The 13,511-nt window shown below is 42.1% G+C and overlaps 1 protein-coding gene across 1 annotated transcript in view; it reads right to left on the reverse strand.

The window, feature by feature from the left end:
• col7a1l (collagen type VII alpha 1-like) overlaps positions 1 to 13,511 on the reverse strand; it is a gene marked incomplete at both ends in the record, with an annotated part of 63,688 nt that overhangs the window by 31,021 nt on the left and 19,156 nt on the right. The window contains 20 exon segments of the mRNA XM_080851694.1: positions 41 to 136; positions 497 to 565; positions 735 to 779; positions 1,012 to 1,038; positions 1,252 to 1,332; positions 1,896 to 1,964; positions 2,100 to 2,126; positions 4,513 to 4,593; positions 6,275 to 6,465; positions 7,005 to 7,148; positions 7,232 to 7,355; positions 7,500 to 7,639; positions 7,764 to 7,961; positions 8,252 to 8,398; positions 9,754 to 9,873; positions 10,043 to 10,189; positions 10,666 to 10,836; positions 12,987 to 13,136; positions 13,226 to 13,227; positions 13,229 to 13,343. Coding sequence (XP_080707820.1) covers positions 41 to 136; positions 497 to 565; positions 735 to 779; positions 1,012 to 1,038; positions 1,252 to 1,332; positions 1,896 to 1,964; positions 2,100 to 2,126; positions 4,513 to 4,593; positions 6,275 to 6,465; positions 7,005 to 7,148; positions 7,232 to 7,355; positions 7,500 to 7,639; positions 7,764 to 7,961; positions 8,252 to 8,398; positions 9,754 to 9,873; positions 10,043 to 10,189; positions 10,666 to 10,836; positions 12,987 to 13,136; positions 13,226 to 13,227; positions 13,229 to 13,343 — 2,144 coding nt within the window.

The following is a 13,511-nucleotide window of genomic DNA, read 5'->3' on the forward strand; positions in this document are numbered from 1 at the left end:
TCAGATCTGAGCTTTAGATGCACTGATATTTCTCCCTTACTTTGACCGAAGCTCCTGGAGCCCCTGGAGGACCAGACTGGCCTGGGAGGCCTGGGGGCCCAGATACCCCTGATACTCCTGGAGGACCCTGGGGGCCCTGTGCGAGATAGAAGGCATGTTTTACAAGACCAGTGGGTAGACAGTAGCAAACAAATAGGATGGTCAAATAAGATAAATTATTTATTGGATGTGGTATTCACAGCTGAGCTAGTTATCCAAGGCCTAATATGATCACACACTGACTTGGATGCCAAATTTAGGTGGTAAAAGTTAATATTTCATACACTGACAACAACCTGAACCAGTTGTTCTTCAGTATCTCCCCAAATACCGTTAAAGTTAAATCAGAATGGCTGAACATCATATCGAGTCAGAACACATATCGAGTGCTCCAGTCATATTTAATGTAAACTCATTCATTCATCTTTTATGTCTATAGGCAGCATGAGCTACTTGCAGAGGATCCGGGTTCTCCTTTACGCCCAGGCGCCGCATCCAGGCTTCCGACCACGTACCCCGGCTCTCCCTGCGAAAACAACCCCCACCGCCCAGTACATCAAGACGCTGAGTCACAAGAGATCTACACGGGTCAAACACAGGACAACAGTCACTGCTGCCATGTATGTGAAGAATCATACGTAATTAAATACACAACACATGTAGGCATGAGTAATGGCACGCTTGGCTGAACTTACTCTCTCTCCCCTTTGGCCCTTTTGTCCCGGTATACCAGAAGGTCCCTATGAGGTGAACACACCAATTAAGTTTACTGAATGAATGAGTGAGTGGGGTGAATGAATGGCTAATTATGACACAGACTAGCTCGCTCCTACAGGAAGTGTGCAGGCCATGCATAATTAACCTGCAATCAGAGCTCTGCTTGCATGGTAAATGGGGATGTGTAACATGGATAATCATAATGTGTGTCAGAATTTAAATGAGGATACTTAGTAAATGGGGGTGTTTCCTTACAATGTCACCAGGGACTCCAGATGGACCCTGAAAACAACACAGAAATTAGGAATATCACTCAATCTTTCAAGCAGACGTTGCAATTTTACAAGCAGACAGCATTCCTACTCGATGGGATTTGGTGATAAAATTGACTCAGTACTTGACTCTAACAGTTAATAAATATATAAATACATGACAAATGGCGTGAACACAATGACTGTGCAGACAGCTGCTGGTGTATGCTGGTCAGTATTTTACCCTCAGCCCAGCCGAACCAGGAGGTCCAGTCCTTCCTGGTCGACCCGGCAACCCAGGAACACCATCTGTTGAAGGAGGACCCTGTACAAAAATGTGCAGACTCAGCAAAACACCAAGACTAAAGCCAAAAATTAGACAAATGGGTCAAAAGTCTGACCAGATTGTGTTTTTTTTTTTTTCACACGTGCCACATCTCTTGAGCCACAACACACAGAGGCTTTGTAAGAAGGAGATAATGCTATCAGCTTTCCAAGACGAAAGCCAACACCATGTGTGCACTCATTAGGGGGGCCTGTCACCCGTCCCCTTAGAGGCTGCCGCTCTCTGACTTTGATAAAGGCAGTGCCTTTCATGGTTCTCAGCGGGGCGACAGACTTGGAAAAAAAAGAACAAATAACAAACAGAGCAAAGGACAACAATAGATGCCGCACACACTAATGACTCTTTTAAATCCCTTCATCCTGTAACAAATGAGGACCGAGCTGTCAAAATGACACACTAATTACCTGGGTTAATCAAACACAGAATTAATTTGAACAGCAATTAGCTCAATGTGTAGCAAATAAGTACTGAATACGGAATCACTGGGTTAAGTGGGTTGTGGAGTGGTAGGTCTCCACACCCTACGGGTTTTGTTCGCTTACCCTCTCTCCCTTCTCCCCCTTGACATTGAGATTGAAGGGGTCGTACTCTCCGGACACCTGCTTCAATCTCTGTGCAAATGAAGTCAGAAAATGAGCTCAGTATAAGCAAGTCTGTAGGGGCCCTTTCATCGGAATGAATGGAAGATTGAATCAGGGAACCATCAATGAGTTAACGGACTGAGCAAATTATGAAGTTTGACGTACCAGTCCACCAAGACCAGAGCCATCTCCCTGCACAAAGGATGAACAGATTAGAAGAAATGCAAAAAAAAAGTTTGGAATAAAAAGAAAAAAGAGAAGCACAATAAAAAAGTTTCTATCTTCTGAATTTAAATAATTAAATTAAATTCATTGTGATTTCAGATAGGCAGATAGACAGAGAAAGAGAGAAATAGAAAGAGTTAGGCCCAATCTCAATATTTCCCCTTGCCCCTTATCTTCCCCCTTACCCTTGAAGTTGCGCGTTCATGTGAGAGCTAGTGGTGTCTCAATACCCAATTTGATCAAGATTAAGGGATAAGATTGAGGCAGGCGCGTGCCGTCCATATGGGCAGGTCGGGCAGAGCCCAGCTTGCAAAAGCATGCTCCCCAAAAAATAGTTCCTCAGTAAATAATTGCTCTAAGTCTATTTTAAATAATATGATCGTCAGATTCACTATCTATAGTTTATGTAGGCTTTCCAACTATTTTTGGTCTGTTGACATCACATTTTGGATGATGGTGGCGATTCAAATTGAGTTTAATATGTCGGGCAGTGCAGCTCATTGCCCGCGTTCCTCCGTATGTTTACGGCATAACCCTGCAGGCTTCATTCGGAATTACAAGCAGCGCTAATAGGAGTTCATTTGGGCGCTAAGTAGTCCGCCCAATCGGTCATACTCCGTTGATATTTGTTTGAACTCGAATTACTCAGCCAGTAGCTCTCGCCTCAAGTACTGTATCTCTTGTGTTTAGATCAGAAGCAGAAATGGCGAGTGGCGATGAACCTACAATGAGCAGTGTCGAGATTCTTATTACAAACCCTTTTGAGAGGTTAAAATTGGAAGAAAAGCTAGCCATAAAAAAAATTGTGCCTGAAAGACCGGACATTAAAATTGCCCAACAAACGAAGGATAAGGGGAAAACGTACACCAGAACTTTCTCCCGAGCGTGGTATGACAGGAAGAAATGGCTATGTGGTTGCTCAAAGAGAAACACATTATTTTGTTTTCCATGTCTACTTCTTCGAGCAAGTGTGTGTACAGGACAAGGGGATGTATGGACCACCACGGGTGTGAGTGATATGAGTGATTTATTTCTACTGTTCATTCATTTAGCCTATTTGCGACGCACTTGTTGGTGTTTCCATTGCACGCACATAGGCTGGTTAACCCGACATATGACGTTGTTGCTGCTGACACTTTCAAAGCGCGCACAGTAACTTTAGGATAGCCTCTTAATTCGTATTCATAATTCGTTTAGTTAACATGTTTTAATGTATCTAAAACATACTTAAAAAAAAAAAATGTGGGTGTGGTCATACGGAAGTATCATACGCCCCACTGAAATTTTGGCTCACCGCACGCTACTGGATTGAGGGCTTAATGGCCCTTGGAGTTAAGATGATCCGAGACCTTACTTGCTCCTCCAAGGGCTATCCCAGAGCACACAGCGAAACCAGCTCGGGGATTTTCAAAAAAACATGGCTGCTTGAAGCGAGGAATATTTTACATGAATAAAGCTATCTACACAACTTTTTATATGTTTATAATGACTCGGTTTGATCTGAAATGTGCTACACGAACGATGCAGAGTATTGTAGGTCTTAACTGAAGCTTTCAAACAGTAGTTTTAGGTTACAGCTAGCGCGTATGCCACCACTTCATAGGATTATATGGTAGCTTGCTAGGACTAGCCTGACTCCATGCATGTGTACAGATAACTTTATTATCCACGAATTACGTTTGATATCTGTGAATGACAGCACTTGCTTTGGAGACATCGATCCGTGCTTTACATGTACAGTCCACAAAACAATTACGACAGTCTAGTTTTGTGCTCTATACAGTCGTATATATATTTGCAACCATAATTGAAACTTTTTTTAAATCGCTAGTTTCATAGCTCATACAGTCACGCATGTCTACAGATAACTTCTCCGCGAATTCTGTTTGATATCTGTGAATGACAGCACTTGTTTGAAGACATCGACCTGTGCTTTACATGTACCATCCTGTATTATCCAGGGACGCCAAGTGACGTACCCGAAACCGAGTGGCGTCTCATTTCATAGGGGAACGTTTTCAGCCCTTGGCCCTTACACTTGCAAGTGCTAGGGTTAAGACAAAGACAAAGACAAAGAAAAAGGGGCAAGGGGAAGAATCGAGATTCGGCCTTAGAGTTGGAGATAGAGATAGAGATAGAGAGAGAAAGAGATGAAGAGAGAAAGAGAGAAAGAGATGCAGCATTTTACTTTAACTGACCTTTTCACCCTTCTGACCCTGCAAAAAGAAACAAACAAAACCAGATTCAGTTGGTCTTTCTGAGGCTCTCATGGTCTGGGTGGCTAAGCTGAAGAACGGCAGACAACAATGATGAAGATGACGATAGGGGGCATGATGAAGAGGAGCTACTGAACCTTCACACAGCTGGAAAGGCAGGGTCCCTCAGGCTTGGCCAATGCCTCTGGGTCTCTGGTGGGGGTGTCCAGTTGTGCAGACTGGAAATAATGAACTCTACTATTAGTACATTCAACATGCACACACCATGAATAGTGGTGAATGACTACTACAGCAAATCTATACAACTAATCAAATTTGAGTTATTTTGAGTGTGTCTTTGTCTTTAAGTGTCTGGTTCATGGTCATGCTCTCTTGACTACAAAATTGATAAAAGTTAAACTTCAAAGCCTCAGTGCAAGTCTTTGGACGCTGATAACAACTAGGGATGGGAATCTCTTGGCACCTCACAATTCGATTCGATTCCGATTCCGATTCAGAGGTCAACGATTCGATTCTAAATCGATTATCGATTCTAAATCGATTATCGATTCTAAATCGATTATCGATTCTATACCGATTATCGATTCTATACCGATTATCGATTCTAAACTGATTATCAATTCTAAACTGATTATCAATTTTTAACCGATAAAACGATTATCAAAGCATTTCGACTTTTAAAACATTTGAGTTTGCTACTCAGAGTCTAAATTCACTTCCTACTTTGTGTTTGATAATTAAATAAAATCAACAGATGAATAAGCTTTTCCTTGTCACAATTTTGACTTTCTATGAACAACGCAATAATCGATGCAGCTTGCATTTCAACATTTTAATTTTCATTTAAAATGATAATTACAAAATCGATTATGAACTTTTCTAAATCGAGACAGAATCGTTTTAGAAAGAATCGAGAAAAATCGTATAATCGATTTTTTTCCTCACTCCTAATAACAACCTTCAATAAAAACACTGAATAATGATTTAAATACCTAACTTTAATACATTCTGTTGTTATTTTATGTGAATTCATTACTCATAACTATATAACAAAATAGGTATAGTAACGCGACCTATTATCCCGCGGGCCACCAAAAAATCCGCTTAACAAATATGTTTTTATCAATATTAATATGGTTTAATGAATCAACCTTACATATTTCAGAAGTGACAGGTGTGTAGAACATGCACAAAGTCTTGTTTGACTCTCAGCATGAACATTTCTTAACGTATTTTCCGATTTGTTTTGTACAGTCGCGAAATGGCAACAAAGTTGGCGACGACCTATTATCCCGCATTGATGTAAAATGCCGTTGGGAATCAAGCTCAACAAGAAAAAGAATTTACACTGAACGTCGCGAAATCAAAATTCTACTAATTGTATCAGGCTGGTTTGTACACGCAGTATTACAACACTATCTTATACACTTCAATACTCTGTATATGTGCCACTTTTGCTACAAAGCTAATTTAAATACCCTTTTTGGGCAGGGACTTAAGTTTTCCGAAATCTGCGATCCTGGATGACACCGAAATCAATATTAAGTAACGTGTACCAGCGCTTGCGGGATAATAGGTCGTGCGGGATAATAGGTCGCGTTACGATATAGGCCTTGATAGTTTGGATAAATAAAAATAAACCACATGGAGTGGAAAAAAAATTCTGGAAATATTCTGGAATTTTGTACAGCATAGTGGATCCTCTTGCCACAGTATAAACCAAACATAGCATAGCAGTATAAGCCAAGCATAGCCTACATAATGCTATCTACTGATTCAACGATAACTTTGAAACTAAAACATAATCTTGATTAGTCCTCTGTCAGCCCTTTTGTTCCACAACACATTTTGAATACGCTGTAAAAAATATTGACACCTTCTCAGATATCTGAACTATACCTCATCATCGTGCTGCTTGAACTCAGACATCAGAGCATCACTGCAGACGCTGGCGATGAACTCCCGCTCGATGTTTGGGAAGTCATCGAAGGAGCTGGCAAAGAAGACATTCTTGTAGTTGGTGGGAGATGCCATATTCTGCAGCTCCTCTATGTCAGCACGTTCCACACCAATGGCTAACACACTGACACCTATGTTTAATAAAAAGGGATTAATAAGACTCATCTGATAGAAATACAAAATATTGCTATAACATGTTTATAATGAGGTAATAAATCAAAAAGTACATATTACGGTACTGTAAAGAATTCTTCTTCAAAAACTGCTGTTTTTCATCTATGCCACATCATGTTTTCATTTACAAGAGAAACGTCCAGATTTACTTATCTGAAAAAACTGATCGAAGTCTATGCTTTTTTAGTCTCAGAAAGACTCAGAAAAGGCCAGGGCTAAACAGAATTACTATTTTCAGTTTCATCAAGGTTATGCAAACAAGGGTTAGAGTAAAAATAGACATATGACATATGAAGAGGAGTGCTCATACATACAATTCCCATTCTGCTTTCATGACAAAGAAAATGCAAACAAGGACCTGCTGCTTCTTGCACACATATGGATATCATGGCCTAAATGCACGACTACATTATTATTGGAATTTCAACAACTCTTCCATTTGAAATCCTGCATGTGTAAACAACTGGGTTTGGGTGAGACTGAACTGTGGACTGACCCAGGGCGTGTGCAATCCTGGAGGGTGGCAGCACGTTGTCCTGAGCTCTGCCGTCCGTGATGACCACCAGGATGTGGGGCACCTCCTGCCTCATGCCCACCGACTCGTGGAAGAGCTCCTTCAGCACGTAGCTGATGCCTCGGCCTGAGTACAAGCACAGGGAGCGTAAGAACCTGAATGCATGTGTGTGCGTGTGTGTGTGTGTGTGTGTGTGTGTGTGTGTTCACCTGTTTTGGTGTTTCCTCCTCCATAGCGAACTCCTCTGAGAGCTCTCAGCACTGAGTTGCGGTCCTTGTACTCGTTCAGATGGAACTCTATCCTGGGATTGTCACTGTAATGCACCACTGCAATCTGAGGGCAAGACATGCAGAATAACTTATAGTATCCAGCACCCTTTGGAAGATGATCGCCACAAACGTACACTACTGAGATTCTCGTGTTGTGCTAGAAACGCAGTCAAAGATAACTAAGATAAGTTACAAGTGAGTTAGTTACCTGAGTGCCACGAGGTCCGATAGATGGGAAATAGGTCACGACCCGGAAGAGGAAATCTTTCAGCTTCCCGAAGTTGTCGGCGCCAATGCTCCAGGACTCATCCACCAGGAAGACAATGTCCGCTTTGGCCTTACCACATCCTACAACCAATTAATGTCGGGAAGCATTTAATACACTGCGCGCAAAATATATTTATATATATCAAAATATGTATAAACAGGCATCTCCATTCCCCTTGGTATTCCATTCATTAAGGTGTAATACCTGTCCCAGGAGGAGGAGTTGCTGGATTCTGAACAGTGATTGGCTGACTGGGCAGCTTGTTGAGGGGCGTGCGTGTGTTCCTGGCAGTGGTGCGAGACGCGGCTCCTTTGTTGGTTTTGGAAGCAGTGATGGTGTTTGCAAGGGATGGGGCCGACGTAGCAGAGAAAGTGTGAAGGGGAACCAGACGAGGTTTCCCAACTGCGGACACATCACACCAACCACAATTGTGAGCCCAAACATGCACACACACACACACAAACCCACAAGCCACACACACACAGCAGAACTTAATCTCAACTTACACTACAGCAGATGCTTCTGTCCAAACAACTAACACCAGCTAATACATGATGTGTTTAATGTCTGCTTTGTTAACGCTAATATATTTCCTTCACCTGCACAGGGACTACACTTATACACTATCCATACAAAAAAGGACAATTTTACCAATGCATCTCAAGAGTGAGCATATATGTGGACACCATTACCTATCCGTTGGTGAATAGTAGCGACAGGCCCCTCAACTTCCCCGTAAAGAGGACGTATGGTGAAGACGTAGGTGCGTCCGTACTGCAGGTCTGCGATCTTATGCGACGTCACAGCGGGGCTGAGAGTCTCCGTGGTGCTATCTACCTCTGTGGGACGACACAGATGACCTTGAAGTTGACACAACGTTGATTCCTTTTTCAGTGTATTTTTACTGTATGCGTCACTTGCGTAAAACCTGTCCTCTGTCACCAAGAGGGTAATTGCTATTTTACATTTCAGCTTCATCATAAAGCCACTCGTGGCAGAGCAAGCACACAGAGCGTAGCTATTTTAAGACGGTGCTTTTGAAAAGGCACATTTTGTATGAGGCACGTCAGGAAGTGTTTGCAGGAGTGAGGAAATTAATGCTGTGACTGAGGTGTGGGACATTTCCTCCGATGAGACTCGGGAGCCTCATGCTCCTAGAAAGGACAGCCTCATTAGTTTATCAGCTGAGCCTATGGCTTCAGGCCAAACGGCACACTTACTGCAGAAACCGGACTAACACAAAGGGGCTATCCACGAACCATGCACTCACACTCACAATCACTGTGACCTTTTCATCTATTCAAAACCTGATGCAAGGACTGGGGCTGTCATGGCATGAGCAGGCCTGTTTCCAATTTCAGTGTTTTGTTGTGGCTGAACCATCTCCCCCCGAATCTAAATATTCACTTTAAAGAATGATATGCTGGAACTACTCAAAAAATGTCAGGCAACTTTATCACATGCAATTATAGTAAGAAAATGTATAGTCTTGTTTGTATTAAGTTAATACACTCAAAAAAATATTTATATAATTAATACATTTGAATGTGTCCCTCAAAGAATTGTGTAAAATATATTAATGAAAATTAGTACCTACCAAATTAGTCAAGCAGCTTTTCCTTATTTCAGTGAAAGAATGTTAATTTTACACAATTACACGAGTACTTTCACAAAATCAGTATTGTTGCCTCACTTTTTTTGAGTATTCTTTTTTACAGCATACACCATTGTTCTAAGAGAGTTTCTTTCCCTTCAAGTGTACTGATCAATTCTTGACGTAGTAATCATATTCACATTTACCCACAATCCCTATAACCAGGAACTCATTGACATTCCTCACTGCAAAGTCAACTAATTTATTTTCTTTTAAGTTGTTAAGTTTTACAGTGTACAGCAGGCAAATCACCTAAGACTGCCACATTCACATAGTAAGTGGTTGATAATGTCAGACTATATTCAGAACATCCTAAAATAGTAAACCTTCTAACGGCAATCTAATTTCAAAGGGAAATGTCATGCAAAATGAATTTCCCTGGCAATTTTTTTCTTAGCAAAACACAAGGTCATGATACATTTTTGGCAGATGAATATGTTTGCTGATATTTCTTAATATTAAATCCGCTCGCTTGGAAGTTTCATATTTTTTAAGTGTATTAGTGAACTGGAGCAGGAGTCCAGAGGCTGGCTGACTTACGTGAGATGTGCCTCCAGGAGAGGAGGTAACCGGATGCCCCTTCAACACTCGTCCAGTTCAGGACGGTGCTGTTGTCTGTCATGTCCAGGGTGACGAAGTTATTCACTTTGGGCATGTCCACTAGAATACAGAATAACAAACCAGTGAGTGAATATCAACATTTCAAATAGGTATGATTAGCTACTGAGGCTAGCTCTATCATTCCAACAGCAGAGTGTTATGATCAGGCAAGATTAAGAACAGGTAAGTTTTATCATCACCAGAGCTCAAGGTGGACAGGTAGACTTACACGTCCGTGCCGTGAGCATGAATGGGCTGCCCTCTCGCTCCCCCAGCATGGGCGAAACCTGCAGCTTGTAGGGTGAGCTCTCCTGCAGCCCCGTGATGGTCAGAGAAGTGGAGGAAGCAGTAACCAGCTGGCTTTTCTCCTCCCCACCTGCAGGCGGTGGCAGAGGGTCACTGTCACAGAGACACACTGCTATGTCTGCCACATGGGTGGCCAGTCATGCTCACTTAGCAGTCAATTAACTAATCATAGTCTTTAAATAGTTGAGAGTATACATGTCCTCTACATTGTTTAACAAAAGGAAGACACATTAAGCCTTTGTGGATACTGGGACACCCTCCCAGAATGTGGGCTGAAAACAGGTTCCTGTAACTAAGGTAAAGCATGGTGATAGCAATGCTAATCCCATGATGAAATATCTAAGGAACACAACTCCTGTTAATGATGATGACGATGCAATCGTTAGTTCAGAGTTCAAGACTTTTGTAATAAAACTGAGTTGAACGGAATAATTTAGCATACTGACTAAGCAAAATGTGAGATTGAGTCTGGTATTAGCATAGCGGATACACTGTCTATATGATAAACTTTGAAAGTGCAAGTCTCTGATAGTCTCTGAAGCATACCATGAAAGGAACTCCAGGACACCTTGTATCTGGAAACCCCAGGCGTCCTCTTCCAGGCAAGCTTGAATGTTCGGATGCCGATGTCCACCACCTTCACCTCCCTCACAGGTGGAATGTGCTCAGAGTCTGTGGGTGAAGCTGCAGAATCCCTGAGAGTAAGATTGCTGTCACCTGTAGCATTATTTAGACAACATCACTCATAAAACATATTATAAAACAATTGGGTTCTATCGCGTTATTTAGCTGTTTCTGATTGGACGAGAGACGTTCCATGCCATTGATTATCCAAGAACAACCCAACGGGGACTTTTCACAGCTAATAATAAATCACTCCGCGATGAAATATTCTATAGCGCATTGATGATAACCGTTAATTCAAAATTCTTATAATTCCAAACCAAGACGTTGACAATAGATCTATTTTTGTTGCGGGTGGCTACGGCCGAACACCACCCGTGGGATTATCCCTTACCTACCCCACTCCCACTCGTGCTATATTGCTTAAATCACCGGTGAGAGGTGACTGGCATGTGACAAATATGTTCTCTACCAGCAAGATTCCCAAAATGTACATCTGATATCTGAAACTGGCATGAAATGCAAGTGACAAATGGCATTCTTCACTGAAATTCACATACTTTTCCCCTGAAAATCCCTTCTGACCAAGCACCTGACAAAAACATTGCCACAAGCTGAAAATCATCTAGAATCTGTTTTTCTCCCATCCAGATTCATGGGCAGCTGTTTACCTGCCAACTATTCTAACTGGAAAAGACAGAACCTCAGCAACACCTACTAACAACTGACAAATGAGCAGAGATCTTCAGGTATATTGAAAAGCTTTCCCAATGTCAATTGAATTAGCAGTTGACATTGTTTCATTATTTACCAGAGCTCTTTTCCTTCATAAAACATTACTATCACCAAGAGTGATGTTGACTGAAAGAGAGGATATTAGTTTAGGGCTCTTCATAAGGGCTCATGAGAGTTTCAGTGTAGGAGAGGAGCTGCAACATCCTGAGTCAGGACGAGTCGAGAACAGCAGTATAGGCGATAAATGATGACGGTGATTTTATCCTTAGCCAAGACAGCACATACAGATACCACACCAGGCTAAGGTTTGGACAGAGACCGCCCGCGACAAGAAAGCAGAGAAGCGCAGACAGTGCCAGTCATCTGCTGACGCGAGGCGTCTCCTTAGGAACAATGGGGATAGTCTCATCAGAGACATTATAAGGGAGGAGACATATCACTGAGGAAAATGAATGGGGAACAAGGGGGGCGGGATGTAACTGGAAGTCCTGCCCTGTATTATAAAAAGCCAATCACATTGCTGGAAAAGGCATAACTGATGTTTCGCCTCACCTGAAGTTTCTGTTTATTTCCACTGCAACGACCGCACCATTAAATGTGGTGCATGCGCAATGAGAAAGTAAACATGAAGTCTTTTTTGCCTTATTTGAGCATTTGGTGGAAAACGTTCACACGCTTTTGTGTCATTTTAACACAGATTCAAGTGAAGTCATTTTAATGTCTGTTTTACCATCCTAGAGTTACGGATCTCTCCCAGCCAGATGTTGTTTGCCCGAAATAGCTGCCTGGGGGTGTAAACAAGATGGCTGCCGAGTGGCAAGAATTGCCTGTAAAGACCTTGGCCTCAAGAAATCGTGGCCTGCTTGTTCTTGACAAGGCATAATTAGTTGATCAGATCTTTGGTTTGTTAATGAGTAGTTTCTGAGAGAACATATTGTAAAAGCAGGAACCCTGTCATTTCACTTTAAACACACAGTGCAAACTAGTTTTAAGAGACATTTCTAGAACATTTTACAAGTTCAACAAGTATTTGCCTGTAGCAAGTACACCAACTCCCTCCACGTGGTTGTGTTATTGATTAAATTGACCAAAAACTAGAGGTCTCTCTGCTCTACTAGACCCTGTGCTAACAACGTTGAGAGAAGGAGACAGATGTAAGCTACACATCTAGTTCTCCAGCATTCACAGACAATGACCAGCTTTCAATATTAACTCTGCATTAACCTCAAACACTTGACATAAGTGCATATCAGCATATGAGCAAGCGTATAATCCAATGTTCCCAATTCACATGATCTGTCAATAATGTTCGAAGTGCCAATGAAAATGCTTATAGAAGCAATTATTCTTCATCATTTATATAATTTTCAGGACATTTGTTAAGTAAGTCATTTTCTATCATTTGGAATGATGGCTACTCTTTTCTATTGCACACATTCACACATTGATCTGGCAATATATTGGAATACTCTACTGTCCCACAAATATATTAAACAGCATCAGACCACCTGTGTGTTGCGATAGCGACATATCTGGCCCCTCCGTGTTGCCGTAAATGGCAGAGATGCTGACAGTGTAAACAGTCTGCGGGATGAGTCCATCAATGTGGTGTGTCAACGCGCTCGGCTCCAGGTAGCGGCTCTGAGTCCCTGTGCCGTCTGCAGAGTAAGACAGAGAGTTAGACAAACAGTGGCCCAAGATTCACCATTTCAACACTGAGACGAGTGGAACAGGCACTGGCCAGCACTGACCTGGGCTCCAGGTGAGTTTGTACTCATTGGCTCCAACTACGGGGCTCCACTCTACGTCTATGGAGGTGCTCGTGTAGGAGGTGACCTTAAAGTTGGACACATAGCCAAGAGGAGCTGGCATTGAAGAAAGACAGACAGAGAGAGAGCGAGAGAGAGAAAGAGTGTGTTAGAGCGAGTGAGTGAGAGTGAATGAGTGAGAGAGAAAGAGAGAGAGAGAGAGAGAGAGAGAGAGTGGAAGCAAGAATGACAAAAGGGTCATAAGTGAAATACGAGACATGGGAG

The sequence above is a fragment of the Sprattus sprattus genome (genome assembly GCF_963457725.1).
Source record: "Sprattus sprattus genome assembly, chromosome: 14".
Taxonomy (NCBI): Eukaryota; Metazoa; Chordata; class Actinopteri; order Clupeiformes; family Clupeidae; genus Sprattus; species Sprattus sprattus.